Source organism: Mustela nigripes, chromosome 11, assembly GCF_022355385.1.
Source record: "Mustela nigripes isolate SB6536 chromosome 11, MUSNIG.SB6536, whole genome shotgun sequence".
NCBI classification, from domain to species: Eukaryota; Metazoa; Chordata; class Mammalia; order Carnivora; family Mustelidae; genus Mustela; species Mustela nigripes.
Genome location: NC_081567.1, coordinates 27,356,810 through 27,376,232, shown reverse-complemented (window position 1 = coordinate 27,376,232; position 19,423 = coordinate 27,356,810). Strand labels below are relative to the sequence as shown.

Sequence of the window (19,423 nt, the reverse complement as noted above, 5' to 3'; positions counted from 1 at the left end):
TGTCACTCAGCAACCACTGTCCTCGGAGCACCCCCTTTCCGCCAGCCTCATTCTCTTACAGGTTGCAGACGTCACTTAGTTTGCAGCATCTTGCAAACCATAAGAATCCTCCCTCAAACACACTGATTTTTAGTGAGTCGTGCGTATCCTAAGCTTGCTGGCGGTGTAGAGCAATGGCCACACCTTCCTGCTCCTGGGCAGGTGTGTAGGCAGCAGGCCTGTAAGCTGCCCCCTAAAAGCATCGCTTCCTTTTTTACGTTTTTTTCCTTGGACGTGTTCTTTGTGACAGCATCTTTGTGGTCAGCCTGGTTGTCACACAGACAGGCACCTCCATGCAAACTTAGCCGCAAGGTTAACTCATGTCTCGGCTCTGTTCCGCAGTAAGTACCAGCTGGTCTTCTGCTACACCATCATCGAGAGGAACAATCGCCAGATGCTGCCGGTCATTCGAAACACGGCGGGCGGCGACTCGGTGCAGACCTGCACGAACCCACTTGACACCTTCTTCCCCTTCGATCCTTGTGTGCTTAAGAGGTGGGACTCTTAGCCTGCAACTGGATGGGGGGTGGAGGGACTGTATGTGGGACATGTATTTGCTGGGGTTTTTTTTGTCGTAAGTGGAGCTCCCGCTGTTTATCAGTGGCTCAGGGTCCCCCTTCATGTGTTTCGGGTCCCCAAGGCAGAGAAGACCTTTTAGAGGCTGAGGGCTGTGCAAACCTATAGTTCAGGAAGAACCCCAGATTGACACCAGAGGTTTCTCATTTACCTTTTGTTTTTCTGTAAACCAGTTGGTTTCAGCCTGAAAGGGACTGGGCATAGAGGTGCCTTGATGGGAAGGGCCTTTTGTGACTCAGAATTTTCTGCCAGGTGACTTGTTCCTTCCTTTAGAGAGCACATTCCCCGCTGTTGCCAAGGATGAACGGCAGCCGTGTAGTTTATCTGGGTGGGTGATGGTGAGAAACCTCCAGGCCAGTCTTGAACTTGGCGTTTGTATAAGGAAACAGGATTTCTGTGTGCTGTGCAGTTTCTCACTAGCAGCCCCACATTTAGGATTGTCTGGTCTCCCAAGGCATGGTTGACTGAAGCCACCACATTGGTCTTTTTTCCCCGACTAATCTTCAATAGATTTACCGTAGGAATATGAAAAAATGAAATTCCAGAGTAATATAATTTTGTTTTCATTTGGACATATTCTAACTCATTGTCGGTCCTGGCAGAGTTGAGAAATAATTTCACTTGAAAATAAAAAGATGGAAAAAAGAAAAAAAGAAAATAAAAAGATGAGAAACAGTAGCTGAATACGCCTTCTGAGTAGATGAAGCTTTACAGACTGGGAGCCCCATTATGTACGGTACTGACATCCAGTATTTTTTTGCACGACAATTATTTGAGCCGTAGTTTTTATTTTGGATAGTGGATCCTGTGAGAGAAGAGCCAGACATATCTGACCTTTAATGTGGCCTTGAACGTGAATTTGAAATTGACCTCTGTCCACAGGTCGAAGAAATTCATAGATCCTCTTTATCAGATATGGGAAGACATGAGTGCAGAAGAGCTTCAGGAGTTGAAGAAACCCATTAAACAGGTAAGTTTGTGATTCAGCACCCTGGGAAGCTCCAGCGTGGTTACAGACCACAATCAAATGGTCAACAGCAATGTCACACTTAAAAAACACATTTTATTAATTCCGCCTTTGCAAAAAATCCAAACTCAAGTTATATTCTTCTTACCAAAAGAATTTTTTGGCTTTTTGATGAATGTTTAGACACTTGGTAAGTGAACTTTGCAAAGTGAAGGTTAATCAGCTCAGCAAATTCACATCTTCGTGTGATCACCACCACCAAGTACCAATCTCAAATTTATTTAGGTCTCGTTTTTCATAAGTAGTCGTTGGAAACTCTTTTTTTTTTTTTGTATTTAGCTTGGCTTGGTGGGGGGGATCGTTCCTTCCCTCATTCACACTGTGTTAGGCACAAGGGTGAGGACGCTGAGCAAGAAAGACGTGTGCCACTGCCCTCTATGAGCTTAAAGTCTGTTCAAAAAAATCAGACCTAATGAGTCGTTACAACGTGTGATGGACAGTTGCGTGGGTGGTTGGTAATGAAAAAGGACGCGTCAGGGGAAGCTTCCAGAATTAAGATACGTTTCTTTACTTTCCTCTTTCCAGAAGTGGCATGTTCCTGAGAGGAACTCTTGAAGTTTCACACCACCTGGTGTTCCTACTGATAACCTCTGTTCTTTATGCAGGAGGTGGTGGAAGATGAGGATGATGATTTTTTGAAAGGTGAAGTTGGGATCACTCCAAGCTCCTTTGACGCGCATTTCCGAAGTCCCTCGAGCAGTGTGGGCTCCCCTCCCGTGTTATACCTGCCAGACCAGTCCCCTGTGATCGCAAGGGTTTGTGATTGAGACGGGCATTCCTCCCTATCATGCCCGTCAGCACCAGGGCTCACCCTGTTTGGACTAGAGTGAGGACATGCCTCAGGCATCTTACTTGCAAAGTAGACCTACTCTGCCGTCCGAACGGACGCGGTTTTTTTCTTTTTTACTCCCCTCCAGACAAGGAAAAGACTGGATATCATGTGCAATATTTTAGAATGGAGTTGATGATAAATGTTGAGGACTTGGCTGTTTAATGTATATTTTATTTCTGTTAACAGCTTTCGGACATCATTGTGAAATTTCTAATACTGGCAATAGCCTATTTTAACCAATTGCATTTTTCATACAGGTTTTGTCTGAGCCGTAGTCACAAGACTGTATTGATCTGATTTCTTTTCAGTGAAAAAATGCTCTATGTAGACGCTATTCGGTGTCTTTAAAATGATTTACTTTGGACTCATTGTTGCCCCTCAGCGGGAACTGGATCTGTGTGTTGGGATTTCAGTGGGGAGTGGGTGGGGGACGGGAGGAAGGTGCGGAGGGGGCCAGAGCTGGTCCCTGATACTGGAAGTTGGAGCTGTCAGAGAAGATCCCCAGGGACTTTGGAGACCAATGAAATCCTAGAGAGAAGTGATGGAGGATTTAGGGAAACAGACGCAGACAAATCATACACTCTTGAGTTTAAAAATGGATTTAAAAGAAACACAGAGTTTGGGGGAAATGGAATTCCCATGCATGGAGAGTGGGGTTGGACTTTTATAAAACGCAGCACCTGACATTTTACCCTGGGGTTCCCAGGAGCTATTAGAACGGAAACTACTCATTTTTAGTGCAATGTTACTTGGATTTTTTTTTCTTTTTTTCTTTTTCTTTTTTTTAAACTAGAATCAGTTGGTCATTTTGAGAATTTCTCTGTGCTAATGGGGCGGGGAAAGGGGGGTTTGGGTCATCTGGTGGGATGGTTTCGCTAGCAGCAATAGACCAAGGTCCCAGCTCTGGCTTCTGTCTCCTGGCTCTTCGTACTGTGGATTTCAGCTCAGTGAGATCTTCCTCTGGGGAGGCTCTTTTTGTACTTTTATAACTAAATACTGGGAGGGAGGAGTCGACACAACCTCACTTTATGACACGTGTGCAAACACTGCTAGATTCATTTTGTAGCCAATGCATATTTTAGCTTCATTCCTTATTTGTGAGCTTTTTTGTTACTTGTGAAAATGGACATCTCTAAACATATTTATTTTTCTGCCACTTTTCCTATTATTTAAAGCAAGCGATATTTTCTTGATCACAAATATTTTGTAATGAAATACTTTCTCTTTCCTAGGGCTTTGTATGCTCTTGTATAATTATATTGATGGCAATGTAGAGTAAATATGTTTTTGGAAAACAAATTTTTATGGGTTTCAAAAGTTTTGGATATTGCAGATTTTCTTTTGGTGACTTGGTGGAAAGTGTTTCGAGAACCTTTGGGTTCTCTGTTCCTTTAACTGTTGGCAAAATGGTGGGGTTTTTGTACCCTGAGTAGATGAGTACATGAAAGTGTGTCCCTATAAGGTAACAGTAAGTGGGCCTTTGTGGGTTGAAAAGTGCTAATGTAGTTAAGGCTATCTTTGTAAACAAATCTGTTTAATTTCAAAGGAGTTGGAGGGAAAAGATATTGTGGAAATAAAACAATGGCATGGTTAATCTGGACCTTTGGTTCTTACACCAGTAAAGGAGTCAAGGGAGGTACCCCAATAAAGAGGCTTCTAACACTGATGTCGTGGTTTCTGTGCTTTTTACTGATCTCTGTTAAAGCTCTGTGAGAAACTGCAGCTGAGCCCTTACTCCGTCAGGGGCAGAAGTCACGCCACAGCGGCTGCGGGTGCTGGGAGACGAAGTACATGCTGGGGACGAGAGCGACTTCGAGGAGCAGCCAAGTGTCAGGGACTCTGTGGGCACACCCAGCCACTAGAGTCCCCCAGGCCTGAAAGGGTTCCAGCAGAACAAACACTTATTTGAAAAACGCACATGCTTTAAAGGAACATCAGCGGGGGGGGGGGGCGGGGGGGTTGGAAAATTTCCTTGGGAATTCTAGAAAAAGGATTTTCTATTCCTCTTATTGAAAAGTAGGCCTTCATTCGGGGCAGAGTTCCAAGGTCTGTCCTGTTGTCTGTCTGCTGTGGTTGGCTCTTCCTTAATGAGAAGTGGTGAATTAGCAAGTGTGAAAGGGCCAGGGACTTCTCAAGTGTCACGGATAACACAATCGGTGTTTCTCTAGCCAGCTGTGTGACCTTGAACAAGTCTGAGCTCCACTAGGAGCTGTAAGGTGGACGTAACTATTACAGACCATAGGGTTGTGAGGATTCAGTGAAAATGCATGGAAAGGCAGTAGCTGTTGGGCTGCCTCGTGAGAAGGTAGTTAAGCAGGAAGTACTTCCATGGCAGCGTCTTTCCGAGGCAAGGGTAACGTTCACTCCATCCACACCGGTTGCCTCCTTGGTACCGGCTGAAGAGATCTCACCTGGAGAGAAGCGGCCGGTGTTTGCCACCTGCCAGGCATTGCTTCTTAGTTTTGGTCCTAGAATCCCCCTGGGAGCTTTGAAAAATGAAGGTGGTGGAATTCAGATGTCACTGCAGTGTTTGCTCCGTGAGGCGGCTGTTCATCTCACCGCTAGTTTCGTAAAGTTGCCTTCTGGTTACCGTAATGTGGAGTTGGGTCTGTTTAAGGAGTATTAACAAATTTCATAACAGAGAGCCCCTAGGTGAGAGGCCTCGCACCCAGATAACCCGTCCTCAGTAGGGACTAGATGGTATCTTGTTGATCTTCATTCCCAGGGTTCTGAGCCCATCAGTGCGGGCCTCCTGGACGCCAAGCAGCAAGTGCTACTGATGAAGTCCCAGAACCTAAGTCAGGTTCGGTGGGGTGAGGAGGTTCGGAGCCGACGACTAAAGAAAGAATTCTTAAGACATCGTTGGTGCAAAATGGTGGTTTATTAAAGCACGGGGACAGGACCCGTGGGCAGGAAGAGCTGCGGCTGCCCCGGGTTGTGAAGGTGGGCATGTTATATACCCCACGGTTGGGGGGGAGGTGGTGAAGGAATGGGGGATTTCGACAGAGTTCTCACATGCTAGGGAGGGTCTACAAGGTGCCGGGGGGAGTCTTTGCCATTATGGCTTGATCAATGTCGTCTTTAGGTCAGGCACTAACATCAAGATAATGGGGGATTCTTGGTGGGGCATTATGATCCGGCCATCATCTACATTCCTTTCTACCCCAGTCTCCTCCAGTTTATGGTGGGAGGGGGACATTAGGGCTTCAGGAACCAAGAGTTATTTGCCTCTGGAAATTTGTGCTATTGATAAGGTAACCTCCCTGTTTAGGTCTCTAGGACATCTTGTAGAGCAAGGGAGATTCCTGTTCTGCAGGACTGTGATCCCTGCAAGTTAACCATTTATCGTTTTATGGCAGTCATGGGTGCCTGAGGAATGCCACACATATGGAGGGGAGCGGGTGAAGAGGGGGTGCAAGGTGCCAGCTTTTGCTTTGTCCTCAGCCAGCCTCCTGCTCCCTCATCACTACTGAGGGTTTCTGCGTGTGTGGGGCTTGCCAGCTTTCAGCTCTATTTTCGCAGTTCAACGTTCATTGTTACTGAACACAGTCCTGTGGAGGAGCACAGCAGCTTCTGCAACTCAGGTAACCTGCTCAAGGTCACGACAAGAAGTAGTAGAGCCGTGATCTTGACTCGAGACGGTCAGATCCCGGAACCCACACTCCGGCCAGGCTGGCCGGCCGCGAACCGAGCCAAGCAGGGCGCCAGGAGCTGAGGCCCCGCCTTTCCTGGGCGTCCACGCTTTCGGGACTACATTTCCCAGCGCCCCCTGCGGAGGGGGCCGGTCGCGGGCCGCCCCCTCCCGCTTGGACTACATCTCCCACAGGGCCGTGCGGCCCCGCCCTCGGTTTCCCCAGCCGCTCCGGGATGCACCGCCCCCTGCCCCGTGGGACTCCAGTTCCCGGCGGCGCCCGCGGGGGGCGGGGCGGGGCGCGGCGGGGCGGCCCGGGGGCGGGGGCCGCGGGCGGCCCGGGGCTGGGGAGGCCGCCGCCTCCCTGGGCCTGCCGGGGCGGCCGCCTCCGCGATGCCGCTGCTCGTCGAAGGGCGGCGAGTGCGGCTGCCGCAGTCCGCCGGGGACCTCGTGCGAGCCCACCCGCCTCTGGAGGTGAGCGGGGCCCGGGCCGGGGGCAGGGGGGCTTCGAGGCGGGCCCGAGGGACCGCGGCGGGCGGGCCCGACCCCCCTCGCCCCGCCGCCTCCAGCCGCGCTCCCGGAGGCAGAGTTTAAACTTGGCGCAGCGGAGCGGCCGGCGGCACGTCGGGAGCCCCGGCCGCCGGCCGCGACTCTCCGCCCCGGCTCGGGGCGTCGGTGCGGCTTTCCCCTCCCTGGGACGTTCGAGGGCGTCCGCCGAGGCCGGGCGAGGGGCCGGCGGCCCAGAGAGGTCAGGCGACTTGCCCGAGGTGGCACAGCACGCGGGTCGGAGGGCGCCCGGGGACTCCGCGACCGGGGGCAGGCCGGCCCCCACCCCCAGCCGGGCTCGGCCGCTGGAGGCCAACCGGGCAGCGCCCCTGCGCGCCGGCAGTCGTGGGGGACCGCGCCCCGCGGGGAGCGGCTCCTCCCGGCGGGGCTGCGGCCAGGGGCATCCGGCTGCTCCCCCGGGCTCCTTCCTCCCCACCCCCACCCCCCTCCGACCCGAGGCTTAGGGCCCCCGGGTATTTTTAGCCAGAAGAAAGGGCCCTGCTTTTCCCCCAGCTGAGCCTTGTCGAGGACCACGCCCTGATGGAAGGGTTCGGTTTTGTTTCGTCTTCCTGCTTTTGTCCTCAGCTAGTTCTCCCTGAACCCTCAGTCCACGCTTAGGCAGGGAAAGGGGTTCTTAATGCAAACAAGAAACGGGTCCAGGTCCGGTTGAGGGGGAATCCGTCAGCTCGTGGACTGGAGTCCGTTCGTTCGTCCTGAGCTGCTGCTGTCTGTCGGGCACCGGGTGCGCCTGTGTGTCCTACAATCAGGGCCGAGTGAGAGGGGCTGGTCTTAATCACAGAGAGGCTCGGACGCCCTGGGCTGCTAAGTGCCCTACAGGAAGAATGCCGGTTTTCCCTCTGAGAGGTGAGGCACGGGAGCTTGACATAGCCCCCGGGGGCTCGCGGAAGGTCGCTTTGGGGTTTCCTGTTCTCCGTTGCACACTTTGGAATTATTTTGTTTGCATACTTGTGTCGATCTGTCCCCCCACCACCCCCACCCCCCGAAGTGGGCTTCCTGAACAGTGTGTGTCTGTTACTGCTCCGGGTCCTCCGAGCCTAGGGCAGTCTCTGGTCACGAATCTGCACTTTGCAAATACTTGTTATATCCATGAATGAACAGAGGAACCCCGAGAATGACCCGAAGGATGGGGAGTAGCGGGGGAAAGGGAAGACTCCGTGGTCCCCAGCCTGCAGGTCAAGGAAACAGCTGTGATGTTAGCACCTGGGGTCCGAGCGGACACCGGGCCCTGTGCAAAGCGTTTTCCTGGGGCTGCATCGCTGTTACTCGTTAACTGTTACGAAGTCAGAGTAGGACTCACCAAGGGGAAAATCTTTCAGCTGCCTCCAGAATTTAGGTGACACTCTTTTTATGTTTCTCTGAGAATCTGTGATAAAAGGTCAGAAAAATGAGAGTCCCAAGCGTCAGGCTCGGTGGGGAGTCCGGCCCGGCCTGTGTAGGGGGACGGGGGGGGGGGGCAGCGCGCATTCCGGGAAACTGGGGGTGCTCACCGGCCTTTGCCGCAGTCTTGGGGAAGAAGGATGGGCGCAGGGGAGAGATGGAGCAGGGGGAGGAGGGTGAGGGCATTCTAGCTGAGCTGCGTGGCCAGGAGGGGAAGCGCCCCGAGGGCGGCTGGACTGGCCAGGGCAGAGGGCGAGAGCGGATGCCAGGGAGGTGGGCGGTCCCGGGTCAGGAGGCGTTTCGGTGGATCTTTCAAAGAATAAGCAGTGGGGGGAGAGGCGAGCTTTCATTAAGTTTTCTGTAACAAGTAGCCTGTCCCCTTTGTCAGAACATATAAATGTCAAGAGGACCACAAGCACAACCACAAACCATGGCGTCCTGGTACCCGTCTCGACAGAGGGTTTTCTTTATATACGAGTGATGTGCTTCTGAAAGTGAGCGCAAACGGCATATTCTGGTCGGTGATGTGTCTTTTTCATGGAACAATGTGGCCTGTGCCGCGGTGGCAGTTAGAAGCCGGTCCCCAGCCAGGCCCGGCACAGAGCAGCCGCCGCCCCCGTCCCTGGAACTGGGGGACTGGGCCCCACCTGTGGAAGCAGGTGCTCTCGCTAGGCCTGTTTTAGAGATGAGCCCATTTGAGAGATGAGCCCTTGGAGGCACACACAGGTGGAGTGAGTTGCCCAGAGTCCCGAGCCCTAGAAGTGGCGAAGCCGGCGTGGGGACCTTGGTGGCCTGCCTTTGGCTCTAACGCGGCTCTGCTCAGTGTGGACCCCGACTCTCCCCACTATTTGGGGCTACTTAGGTGCCATTACCAGGTAAGACCATGGAAAGCTCCGTTCCTCAGCCACACTGGCCATGTTTCAGGTGCTCGACAGCCGGGTGTGGCTGGTGGCTACTCTGTGAGGCAGGGCCGGTCGAGGTCATGGTCGGCACCCCAGAACATTCCTTCAGGGCGTGCGCTCTTTGAGCCTTTGCTTTTACCAAGTCCCCCCCTGGGGCTCCGTAACCGGTGCCCCCCAGCACCTTGCTAAGTGTGGTGCCGTAGGATTCCAGGACGTGAACGCACCGTAACTTAGTTCCTGCCTCTGCACGCAGGATGTTTCCAAGTCTCCTGCGTTACCGACATTCACAGAGCTCAGTCTTCTTCAGCCTGTTATGGTTCCCACCCGTGAAATTGCTGGACTCGAAGGGGTTCCGAGCAGAAAAGGGGTGTGACGGAGCCACGTTCAGAACTGACGCAGGGACGGCGGCAGCCATCGGGGAGGGTAGTGTGGGTGGCGAGGGGGACCTCGGGGTCAGGGAAACAGGCAGGCAGGGGGCAGCCCCCTAGTTAATCCTCTCGCGGGCTAAGGAGCAGACGGCATCATTCCCTGCTCCCCAGGGCAGGAGAATTTGCAGGAAGAATGGACAGACTCCAGGAGTAGGGTAAGGGGACACTGGGTCATTCTGTAACTGGCCAGGACCGGGGTCAGCAAACTGCAGCCCCCGGCCTGATGCGGTGTCTGCACAGCCCGTGAGCCACGAGTGGCTTTTACATTTTTAAATGGTGGGGGAGGAGGTGGAAATCCAAAGAGGCGTATTTCGTGACCTGTGAGATGACAAGTTAATTCAGATTGCGGTGTTGTCCATCAGTAGAATCTTCTGGGTCCACGGCGCCAGCCCGGTTGTTTATATGTTGTCTCTGCTGCTCTCGGGCTGCATGGCAGAGCCTGGTGCTTGCAAGACGAGACCACACCAGCAGAGCCCAAAATAGTTCCTCTCGGGCCCTTTTCAGAGAAAAGTTTGCTGAGCCCTGGCTTCAGCGAGCCGCGCCAAGGCACAGGAGTTGGGAAGTGAGAGGCTGCCGGGCCGGGGGCTCCGTAGGGATCTGAGTGTCCAGAGAGCGTCGGAGGTCCAGAGGACGGGGCTCCTTCATTTCGGGACAGGGCGGGAGGTCACCAAGGAGCTGTCGGTGTTTTTCCACAGTGGGGACGTGTGGCTAAACTTTTTCTTAAAATTGGGAAACCAAAACAACATGTTCTTTTCGCTTTGTGGCAGCATCTCGTCTTTTTTTTTTTTTTTTCTTTTTAAGGATTTTATTTATTTGACACAGAGAGAGACAAGTAGGCAGGATGGTGGCAGGCAGAGGGAGAGGGAGAAGCAGGCTCCCCGCTAAGAAAGGCGCCCGATGCGGGACTCGATCCCAGGACGCTGCGATAGAGACCTGAGCCGAAGGCAGAGGCTTAATGACGGAGCCTCTCAGGGGCCCGGGCATCGTCTGTTCTGATAATGAGTTGATGTGATTTCTGGTCTTGACTTTGCTTTCGGGCGGTGACCCCTCGTGAAGGTGGCCTGCACCCTCCTTCCCGCAGTCCCGAAAGAATAAAGCCAGGGGTGTGTGTGCAAGGAATACCGGAGAGGAAACGCTGCGCTCTCCCGGCTCTTGCTCTCCCTGAAGGTGAGAAGGCGCCCTGGGTGTCAGGATGGCCAGTCCCGCCGGTCCCTCTCGGCCCGACTGACGCGGCAGGTTCTGGCTCCTTCTGGTTGGTTCCACGGAGGAGCCGCTGTCCTGTTCACAGCTGCCTTGCTTCCACTTAATGCAAGTTTGCCAGAAGAGAACAAGGTGTAACTAATCCAGCTGATCGTGGTTAGTGAGTGAGTTCATTTGTTTTTACATCTTGTGTTCTACGAAAGTCTGCAAGCAGCAGCCCGGGTGAGCCCCAGCCAGGAGACAAGCCTGTGAGCCCCGAAGGCTCTGCTGCAGGCCCCACGCTGCACGCGCCCGTCTGCCCACTGAGATGGGGATTTGTTCCCTTGCTTGTCGCGAGTAGGAAGGAAGTAAGGACACAGCCCGTGTGTCCTATAATGATCGCAGTGTATGTCCACCTGATGCCTTTGAAAAACTTCAGATGTTTTCATTAAAGAATTGAGTGCCTGTGGGGTTTTTAAAAAAAAATTTTTTTTTTTTTTTTTTAAAGATTTTATTCATTCTACAGAGAGAGACCGAGAAGGAACACAAGCAGAAGGAATGGGAGGGAGAGAAGCAGCCTTTCCACTGAGCAGGGAGCCCGACACGGGGCTCGATCCCAGGACCCTGAGATCATGACCTGAGCCAAACAAAGGCAGAGGCTTAACGACTGAGCCCCCCACAGTGCCCCTAGTTACTATTTTTTAAAATGTGTTTTTAGGCTTAGAGTCTAATAAGAGTATTGAACCTCTAACTCCAGTGTAACTGCCGTCCTGGGGGATAGGTTCCCTTCGGGCGCGCCGTCTGGGATCCTGCACTTGCACGCACGGGTCTGTGGAAGAATTCAGGCTCATGTTCAAGGAGAGGAAGTCCTGACACCTGATGGTACCCCGGCCTTTCCACGGGGTGGCGAACTTCCGGCCGTTCATTTCTGGTTTTCTGCACCAGTAGGGACCCCACCTGAGAGCATCTGCAGAACTGAGCTTCCCGGGTGTAGCGGCCCCTGAGCCCTGCCGTAGAACTGGCACACTTAAGAGCTTTTATGTTTTGGGGTTGTTTTTTTTTTTTTATACTTTCGCATGTTGTCCGTGTACCTCGCCGAGCCACCTTCCTCTGTAGTCCCTGGTGTTGCTGGCCGCCCGGCCGTCGTGAGCCGCGTGGGGAGGTGCGTGTTTGGGGTGCATACTCAGTGCGGGGGTCCCACAGTGGGAGGGCCAGACTCGGGACGGGGACAGTCCTAGCCTCCCTCCCACAAGGGCTGTGGCTGCAGAGCCGGCTGGGGCGCTCGCCCGGACCCCCCGATTCCCTGCCCAGTGCCAGAGCTGGGCAGAGTCTCTTGCTCCCGAGTTAGGTCTCGTATTGTAGGTTCATCAAAGCCCAGAACCGCACCATTCCTCCGCCTTGTCCCCTGCAACAGCCGCCGCTGCCCTGTGAGCCTGGCCCGTCCTCTGCGCAGTGCCCACGCGCCGAGCCCTGCCAGCCCTCGCTGGGTACTCAGCCCTACTAATTGCCATCACGATTTTATTTTATTTTTTTTCTTAATTAAACAGGAAAGAGCCAGACTTCTCAGAGGTCAGTCTGTTCAACAAGTGGGACCCCAGGGCCTTCTGTATGTTCAGCAAAGAGAGCTGGCAGTGACCTCCCCAAAGGATGGTAGGTTAGGAAGCAGTGAATTGGGCGTTACCCCCCAAGGCTACTGGATATTTTATTTTCTTTCTTTTTCAAACAGGCTCCATCTCCATTCTGGGTTCTGATGATGCCACCACTTGTCACATCGTGGTCCTGAGGCACACAGGTAGGGCGAGAGGCGCGAAGGGAACCGTTGCTGAAAGCGGCCGCCCACGTGGGGCCATCAGAGCCCGTGCCCGAGTGTCCCCGGGTCCCCTCCGAAGCCCAGCCCCACTCCCCTTCTCTTGAGTCTGCACGGCATCTCCCGGGGCCCTGGTCGGGAGGCTCCGTGGGCAGCACAGGTGTTTCTGTTCCTCCTCCGTCCAGGCTGCCCCGAGGGATGCGGTCCGGAGAGACCAGAGCAGGGGCGCTGTGTTCTCAGTGGGAATAACCCGAGTCATTCCTCCCTTCTCTCCAGGTAACGGGGCCACCTGCTTGACCCACTGCGATGGAACGGACACCAGAGCGGAGGTGCCCTTGATCATGAGCTCCATAAAGTCCTTCTCCGATCACGCCCAGTGTGGAAGGTGAGCTCCACGCCCGTCCATCCCGCGCAGTCGGGAGCTGTGCGCCGTGGTGTGGAGGGGCCGGCCAAGCGGAAGGTCACGGCCATGGCCGGCTTGCTCCAGGGAAGCACAGCTGGCACAGCGCCAGGCCCTCATCTGTGGTTGTGGGGTGACGGGTACAGGCTGACGGTCCCGAAGGTCTGACTTGGAACCTCCAGCGGTCTCCTCGCTCCTGTGCTTTTAGAGGTTCACCTGTCGGACGTCGCTCTGTTAGACCCCAGATGCCGTTCCCTGGGTTCATTCATTCATTCATTCGTTCGTTTGCTCTCAGCCATTTGGCAGGGACTTCCTCCCAGCCAGAACCCGTCCCCAGGCCACAGCCACAACCACAATAGACAGAAGCTGCCCGGGGCGCTCACATGCTAAGGCGGGGCGGTGGGGGGTGCCGCGGGAAGCCCCACGGGCTGGTGCGCACCCGGAAGGGCTGGAGGCCGCCCAGGCAGGGAAGCTCGGCCCGGGCCCGGGTTTCCTACGTGGCAGCCAGGCCAGGCCGGCTTCAGGGGCTGGTGAGCCGTGCAGGCAGTGCCTGATTTCCCTGTGCCCTGGGCCCCACCGGCAGGAGGCATCCTTGTGCGGTTCTGGAACTGTCCGTGCATTGGCAGGGGTGCGGCAGGGTACCCTGGCAGGCGAACCCAGAGTCCCCAGGCCAGCCCCGTGGATGTCTCGGCTCCTCTTGCTGGCTTACGTTTGTGGGGGCCCCTTGATGCTTGTCCTGGTGCTGGCGACGTGGCCAGTTCAGGTTCCAACCTCAGGAAGATTTCGTTGGTCCTGGAAAGTGCTGTCCCTCGCTGGCCCTCACTGTCCTGGGCTGCGGACAGATTAGCAGACGAGGGCGGGGGACACGGTGTCCAGCAGGGGAGCTGGGCGTTTCCAGCCACGGGGCTCCTCAGGGCTCTGCTGTGCTCGTGCGCGTGGGGACCGTCCTAGGGACGGTCACCCCAAGAGAGTGGCATGGTGTCCCCAGCTTGGAAAAGCTGGTGTACTGGGTACACACATGGCTTTAGGAATAGCCCCGTTTCCTTCTGGAAATGGAAGTGCTACTCCCTCCTTCCGGGTGAGGTGGACGGGACATAGTGCGGTGAGGGCCCCCCACAGCCCCCGCAGCGGCTGCCGCCTCCCCTCCCCAGCCCTGCACCCTCTCGGGCTGAGTGTGTTAAGAGGTTTCTGGAAGCACCTGGCGCTGGGTGGGTGAAAGTGTGAGGCAGTCCTGTCCCTGCAGAGCTCGGCGTCTCGTGGGCAGACGCAGCTCCCCTCGGCCATCAGGGCCCCTGGGCGGGGTCCCCAGAGGCTCGCGCAGCCCTGGCAGCCACACCCGTTTCCCCCAGTGCCGCCCAGACGTGTACTCCCTGCGCCACGGCCCGGACGCGGCCCGGAGGAAGCACTGCTGTAGAGCGAGGCTTCGTGGACGCGGAGAGCTGAGATCCCAAGCACACCCAGGGTCCCCGTGGCTGTCGTGCGGGCCTCTGACCACCGTCCCGTCTCTTTGCCAGGCTGGAGGTGCACCTCGTGGGAGGCTTCAGTGACGACAGGCAGTTGTCACAAAAACTTACTCATCAGCTTCTTAGTAAGTGCCGCGCTTTCTCCCCAGCTCTGATCAAAGTCTGCACCCCCTGTAGCTTGGGTGAAGTCCTCATTCGTGCCACACCCCTGGGGGGGGGGGTCCCCGCAGCTTGGAGCCCTGGGCATGGCCCTGCCGGGACTCGTGCAGAACAGAGCTAAGTTTTCCGGGGCGGAGGAGCCTGAGCTGAGATTTCCTGGGCACCAGCAGTCGGCACCGTGCAAAATAGTCGGCACTGAACTATGTGAAGACAGAACCCCGCTCTGGGCAGGAACGTCCGTCTTCATCTGCAGAATATTAAAACCAACGATGCCACTGTAGTCCTACTAAAGTCGCATGAAAAAAAGCCCCGCTCTGTCCCCGTGCTCACACGCAGGGGACCAGATGCTGCTACAAGCTGCGGGCGAAGCGACCTGGCCCCGGGGCTTCAGTGTGTAGGTTTCATGTCCTTGGACGCAGTAATTCCCACCTGGGACTCTAAGAAAATCATCTGTGTTGTGCATAGAGCTTTAGGCCTAAAGATGGGCAGTAAGAACATTCTTTACGTTAGGAAGCAGTTAAATGTCCACGAGTAAGTAGTTAAGGAGCCACTAAGCAAGACTCAGGATTACCTGGCAGGCAGATGCATAGTCGGGACACAAAGTTGCTCCCAGTCCCGCAGCCCCCAGTGTGGGCTCAGCAGGGCACGGGCGGTAAGGAAAGGCACGCGCTGGGATTGTGGCCGTTAATAACCCACGCACTCCTTACACTTGCCTGTATTTTCCTTTTATTTATTTTTTACAGTGATAAGCCTTTTTATGACTGTTGATCGGGACAGAATTTACTTAATAGTAAAGAGCTTACGAGTCAGCGGTCCCCCCACTGCCCTCACCAGGGGGTCAAGAGGGGATGGCCCAGTCGGTTTCCTTTGGGCCCGAGGCTGGGAACGGGCCTGTCACTCGGCAGGTGGGGTGCGGTGGCATCAGTCGGCGGGAATCTGGCCTCTGCAGACGGGCCAGGTTGTGGCTGGAAGGTTGGACAGGCATGGCTCGGTGGCTGCTGTCCCTCCGGCCCTGTCCCGCCTCGCTCAGCCTGTGCTGCTAACCGAGAACTCTCGTTGTAGGTGAATTTGACAGACAGGAGGAGGACGTTCACTTAGTGACGTTATGTGTGACAGGTGAGTTCTGCCATCCTCCCCAAGACGGGTGCCCTCCCCCTAAAGTAAGACTCTGCACGAGCACCTCGGTCACGGGAGATGGTCCGGCAGCGCTTGGCTGACGCGTGCCCCACTGGTATCCTGTGCGGCCACGACCACCCCCAGCGCCACCTCCTGACCCTGACCCTCCTGACCCTGACCCCACCTTCAGGGCCACTGCCCTCTCCTTCCTGGGGCTTTTCAGAGGCTTCTCCAGCTCCTGGGAAGGAGCAGCAGCCACCACGCGCGGCAGACGGCGGAGGGTGTGGCGTGCCGGGAGGATCCAACTGGGGATGGGGCTTGTGGACCCCAGCCCCACGGCTGAGGGACTTGGCAGGGACACAGGAGAACCGTCCCTTGCATGTTCTGCTTTTTTTCCCCTTTCTGTGGTGTGGGCTCCTCCGAGGCTTTGATTATGGAACATGAAAGCAACTGTTGAGTATTTCTTAAACATTAAATCTTGAACTTTTTTTTGTTGTTAGAATTAAATGACCGGGAAGAAAATGAAAACCACTTTCCAATCATTTACGGCATCGGTAAGTAGTAGGTTTCACCGAGGGTCAGAGGCCAGTCCCGTGCTGGCGGGAGCACGTGGTGAGCCCGCGGGGGCACCGTTCCGGTTCCTGTCCTGGCTCCTCTGTGGGCCCCACGGGGGGGCCCGGGCAAGGAGCGTGCCTTCTCTGACCTCTGTCTGCGAAACCAAGAATGTCCACACCCTGAGGCCATGAAGGACAAACAGGGGAGCCGGTGGGAGGCAGACCCGGGTGGCCGTGGTAACGGGGCTCCAAGCAGCGGGGGCCTTTGCGTCTCCCACCGATAAGCGACCTCGTAAGGTCTGGTTGTGAACAAAGTTCCTCCTAAGGAAGGTGTAAAGCTCTCCCGGCTCCAGAGAAGCCGGAACACAAACACCGGATCTGGCCATGATCCCAGGCCACACTTGTGCCCCGGGCCAAGCAGGGGGGTCGGCCACGTGCCCGCCGGGAGGAAGGGCAGGCTGCTGGGGGCGCCGCGCAGCCACCCTGGGTTGGGAGCACAGTCTCCCCGCGGCTGGCCCAGGCCCCAGCGGTGCACGCGGCGGGCTCGGCTGGAAGGCCGTGGTGTCCCTCTCCACAAAGGGGGCCGCTGGAGACCCCTCACAGTGGAAATGGAACGAGAGGACTCTCCTCTCTCGGGGAGACTCTGCACTGTTACAGGTGTTGGAAATGTAAGATCACGCGAACTTTCCATTTGCATCTTAAGTCAAGGAAAATGTTGTTTGTCCCCCGCAGCTGTGAACATCAAGACCGCGGAGATTTACCGAGCATCCTTCCCAGACCGGGGCCCGGAGGAGGCGCTGCGGGCTGCCCGGGCTTTAACAGGAGGACCAGTGAGTGTGAAATCATCTTTGTGTTAAGGGGTTCGGGGAAGAAAGGGCATCGCACTCCAAAGCCTCAAGTTTTATAGACCTTAGAAGTGAACACTTCATGGGAGTTTCTTTAAAGCGATGAAATGATCAGGGGTCACCTCTCTCCCCTCCACACACAACATGGACGAGTAAGGAATGGTTTTAGGTTGCAGGCGCTCGGCCTCGAAGGGGCACAGGGAGGGAACGGGCGCGCCCAGCATCCGGTGCAGCGAGAACGAACCCCTTGTTGTTGGTGCAGCCTTGGCCTACACACGACTCACGAGGAAAGGAGAGCCGGGCAGCGGGGAGCGGCCCCTGCCTCTGCACCTCGGCAGCCACACACGTGTGGACCACGTCCTTAAAGGGCGATCTGCCGCCACAGGTGGATTCGCCCACCAGAATCATCAGGTCACTTTCCACAGGTCTGATCATCAGGGATGCTTTGTAATACTAATACCTTAATTTTGAAGGAAAAAGAACCACCCGAGCCTTACATGTCATTTGAAAATGCCTGAAGGGTTCTCTGGCCCCTTCCTGGGGTGAGACCAGCCCGCGCAGTCACAGCCCGCGAAGGGACGTGCGCGCTGACAAGGTGGGGACGTCCTCCTGGGACACGTGTGGGTTCAGAGCGCGCTCTGGTCAGCCCGCGCGCGGCTGGGAGACGACTCCTGCGCTCTGTCTGGCGGCACCATGGCCTGGGCTCCGCTAACACCTGCACCCAGTCCAGTCTCAGAGCCCAAGCCCGACGGCTGCCCGTTAGAGGCCCCGCCCCGGCAGCTGCGGGGCTCAGGGCCCGGTGGCCGGCAGACACGCACTTGAACGCGGCGCTCTCTCGCTGCCTTCGATTGGGCGGCGGGCGGCCTGTGCGACCTGCTTCTGCGTGGCCGGGTCCGCAGCTGCTCCCCGCAGTGCCGTGGGCCGCTGCAGGCCAAGTGTCTGTCCCTCTGGGCTTCAGGTTTTCACCCCAAGTGGGAAAAACGTGGTCTTCCTAGAGGACTGTTTTTGGGACTGAAGGAGATTCCGCTTGTTACTCACCCAGGGCCGGAGTAGCTTCTGTGAGACATTTTCGAGAAGCTTGTCCTCAGGGTAACCGCGGGGCTGTGGGCCTACCCTGGGCTGGCTTTACTGGCGGGCTCTGAGGAGCGGGGAGCACGCGTCACGTTCTGCCCCTGAAATGTCGTTTTAGATGATTAGTATCTACGATGCAGAGACCGAACAGCTGCGTCTGGGGCCGTACTCCTGGGTGCCCTTCCCGCACGCCGACTTCTGGCTGCAGCAAGACGACAAGCAGATACTGGAGGTGAACACTTACGGGTTGGGTAAATCTCCGCACGCTGGTTTCTTCATCTGTGAGGAAGAAAAGGTGCTTAGAGCAGAGCTGCTCGGCTCGCGGCGGGCAGCAGTTATTTCTAGGCTGCGGTGGGCAGCCCCCGTTGAACTTCTAGGTCAGCGGGGAAGCCCCGTCCCAGCCGCGCGTCTGCACGGGGCGGGAGGTGGATGGAGCCAACCTCCTTGCCCCATTGGCGCGGGACCCCTCCCGTCTGGTCACTCTGCAGTGGCTCGACGCTCGGTGACCTGAGTGTCCAGGTCCGGGTTTAAGAACGTGGAGACCCTGCCACAGCTCCATCAGGAAAGGGAGAGAAAGGGAACAGCCAGGTTGTTCCTCTCTCTCATACGCACAATCTTCTCTTTCCAGAACCTTTCCACTTCGCCTCTGGCTGAGCCGCCCCACTTTGTGGCACATATTAGGTCTACCTTGATGTTTTTAAAAAAACACCCATCTCCCACCAGCGCACTGTTTCCTGGAAACAAGGCTCTGCTCTACAAAAAGAATGCAGGTGGCTTGTGGGAAAAGCTCTCTTCTCCCGGAAGCTGAACGCGGGATCCCCAAAGCAAGCAACTTGCCGGCCTGACGGACCACCGCGGAGCCTGCAAAGAACGCGCATCCGAGCCTCCGTCTGCCGCGCCCTAGGTCTCCCTCCTTACTGTCCCTTCAAATGACTTTCGAAATAAAATCTTATTTTGGCAAAGGCATTTGTTACAGGGGTTACTTTCTGCTTCTCGGAAGCTGACCTCCAGCCTCTCCTTTTTGGTAACAAGGGCACCAGAGGAGCCGCCTGCCTCGTGACTCTACAAGCAGTCGTCTCAGATGCGCGGTGAGCCTCTCCTGCTACGTCAGGGAGTAAAGGGAAAACGGTAAGTTTGTTTTAAAAACCGTATTTAAAATGCACTAAAATTCTCTGAAAATTGATGCATCTCACAGAGGGGTTTTTTGGCCCCCCAAATGTTTTAGAAGCGTCATTTTCAAAGCTGGTATCCTACTTCTAGATGAATGCTAGGTTCAGAATTTGGTCGTCTGCTCTGCAGTATAATCAAGATAATCTGCTAGGAGATTGTATTTAATGAGAGCTACACAAAGCCACTGAAGTCTGTTCTGTCAGGTGTAAGGTCATCAAAATGCCCCAACTGTGATATATGCCAGTCCTACCTGTAGAGACCTTTAGCTTCTGAAAAGGCA

At 55.6% G+C, this 19,423-nt stretch overlaps 2 protein-coding genes across 4 annotated transcripts in view; both read left to right on the top strand.

Moving 5' to 3' along the window:
* The window catches only part of RRN3 (RRN3 homolog, RNA polymerase I transcription factor), a 30,128-nt gene extending 25,988 nt beyond the window's left edge, over positions 1 to 4,140 (top strand). For both annotated transcript variants that reach the window (XM_059415279.1, XM_059415277.1), the window contains exons 16-18: positions 382 to 534; positions 1,498 to 1,585; positions 2,248 to 4,140. In XM_059415279.1, coding sequence (XP_059271262.1) covers positions 382 to 534; positions 1,498 to 1,585; positions 2,248 to 2,409 — 403 coding nt within the window. In that variant the 3' untranslated portion in view covers positions 2,410 to 4,140. The remainder of the gene's footprint in view (positions 1 to 381; positions 535 to 1,497; positions 1,586 to 2,247) is intronic.
* Positions 4,141 to 6,438: 2,298 nt separating this feature from the next.
* Positions 6,439 to 18,939, top strand: NTAN1 (N-terminal asparagine amidase). 2 transcript variants are annotated; one of them, XM_059415275.1, is made up of 10 exons: positions 6,439 to 6,579; positions 12,106 to 12,208; positions 12,285 to 12,350; positions 12,642 to 12,750; positions 14,280 to 14,353; positions 15,450 to 15,503; positions 16,004 to 16,057; positions 16,790 to 16,887; positions 18,092 to 18,205; positions 18,602 to 18,939. In XM_059415275.1, the coding sequence occupies exons 1-10, from the start codon at positions 6,499 to 6,501 to the stop codon at positions 18,779 to 18,781; spliced, it is 933 nt and encodes a 310-aa protein (XP_059271258.1). In that variant the 5' UTR covers positions 6,439 to 6,498; the 3' UTR covers positions 18,782 to 18,939. The 2 variants fall into 2 exon arrangements, with proteins under 2 accessions (XP_059271258.1, XP_059271259.1); XM_059415276.1 differs by lacking the exon at positions 12,106 to 12,208 and having other exon boundaries at positions 6,497 to 6,579.
* The last annotated feature ends 484 nt before the right edge of the window (positions 18,940 to 19,423 follow it).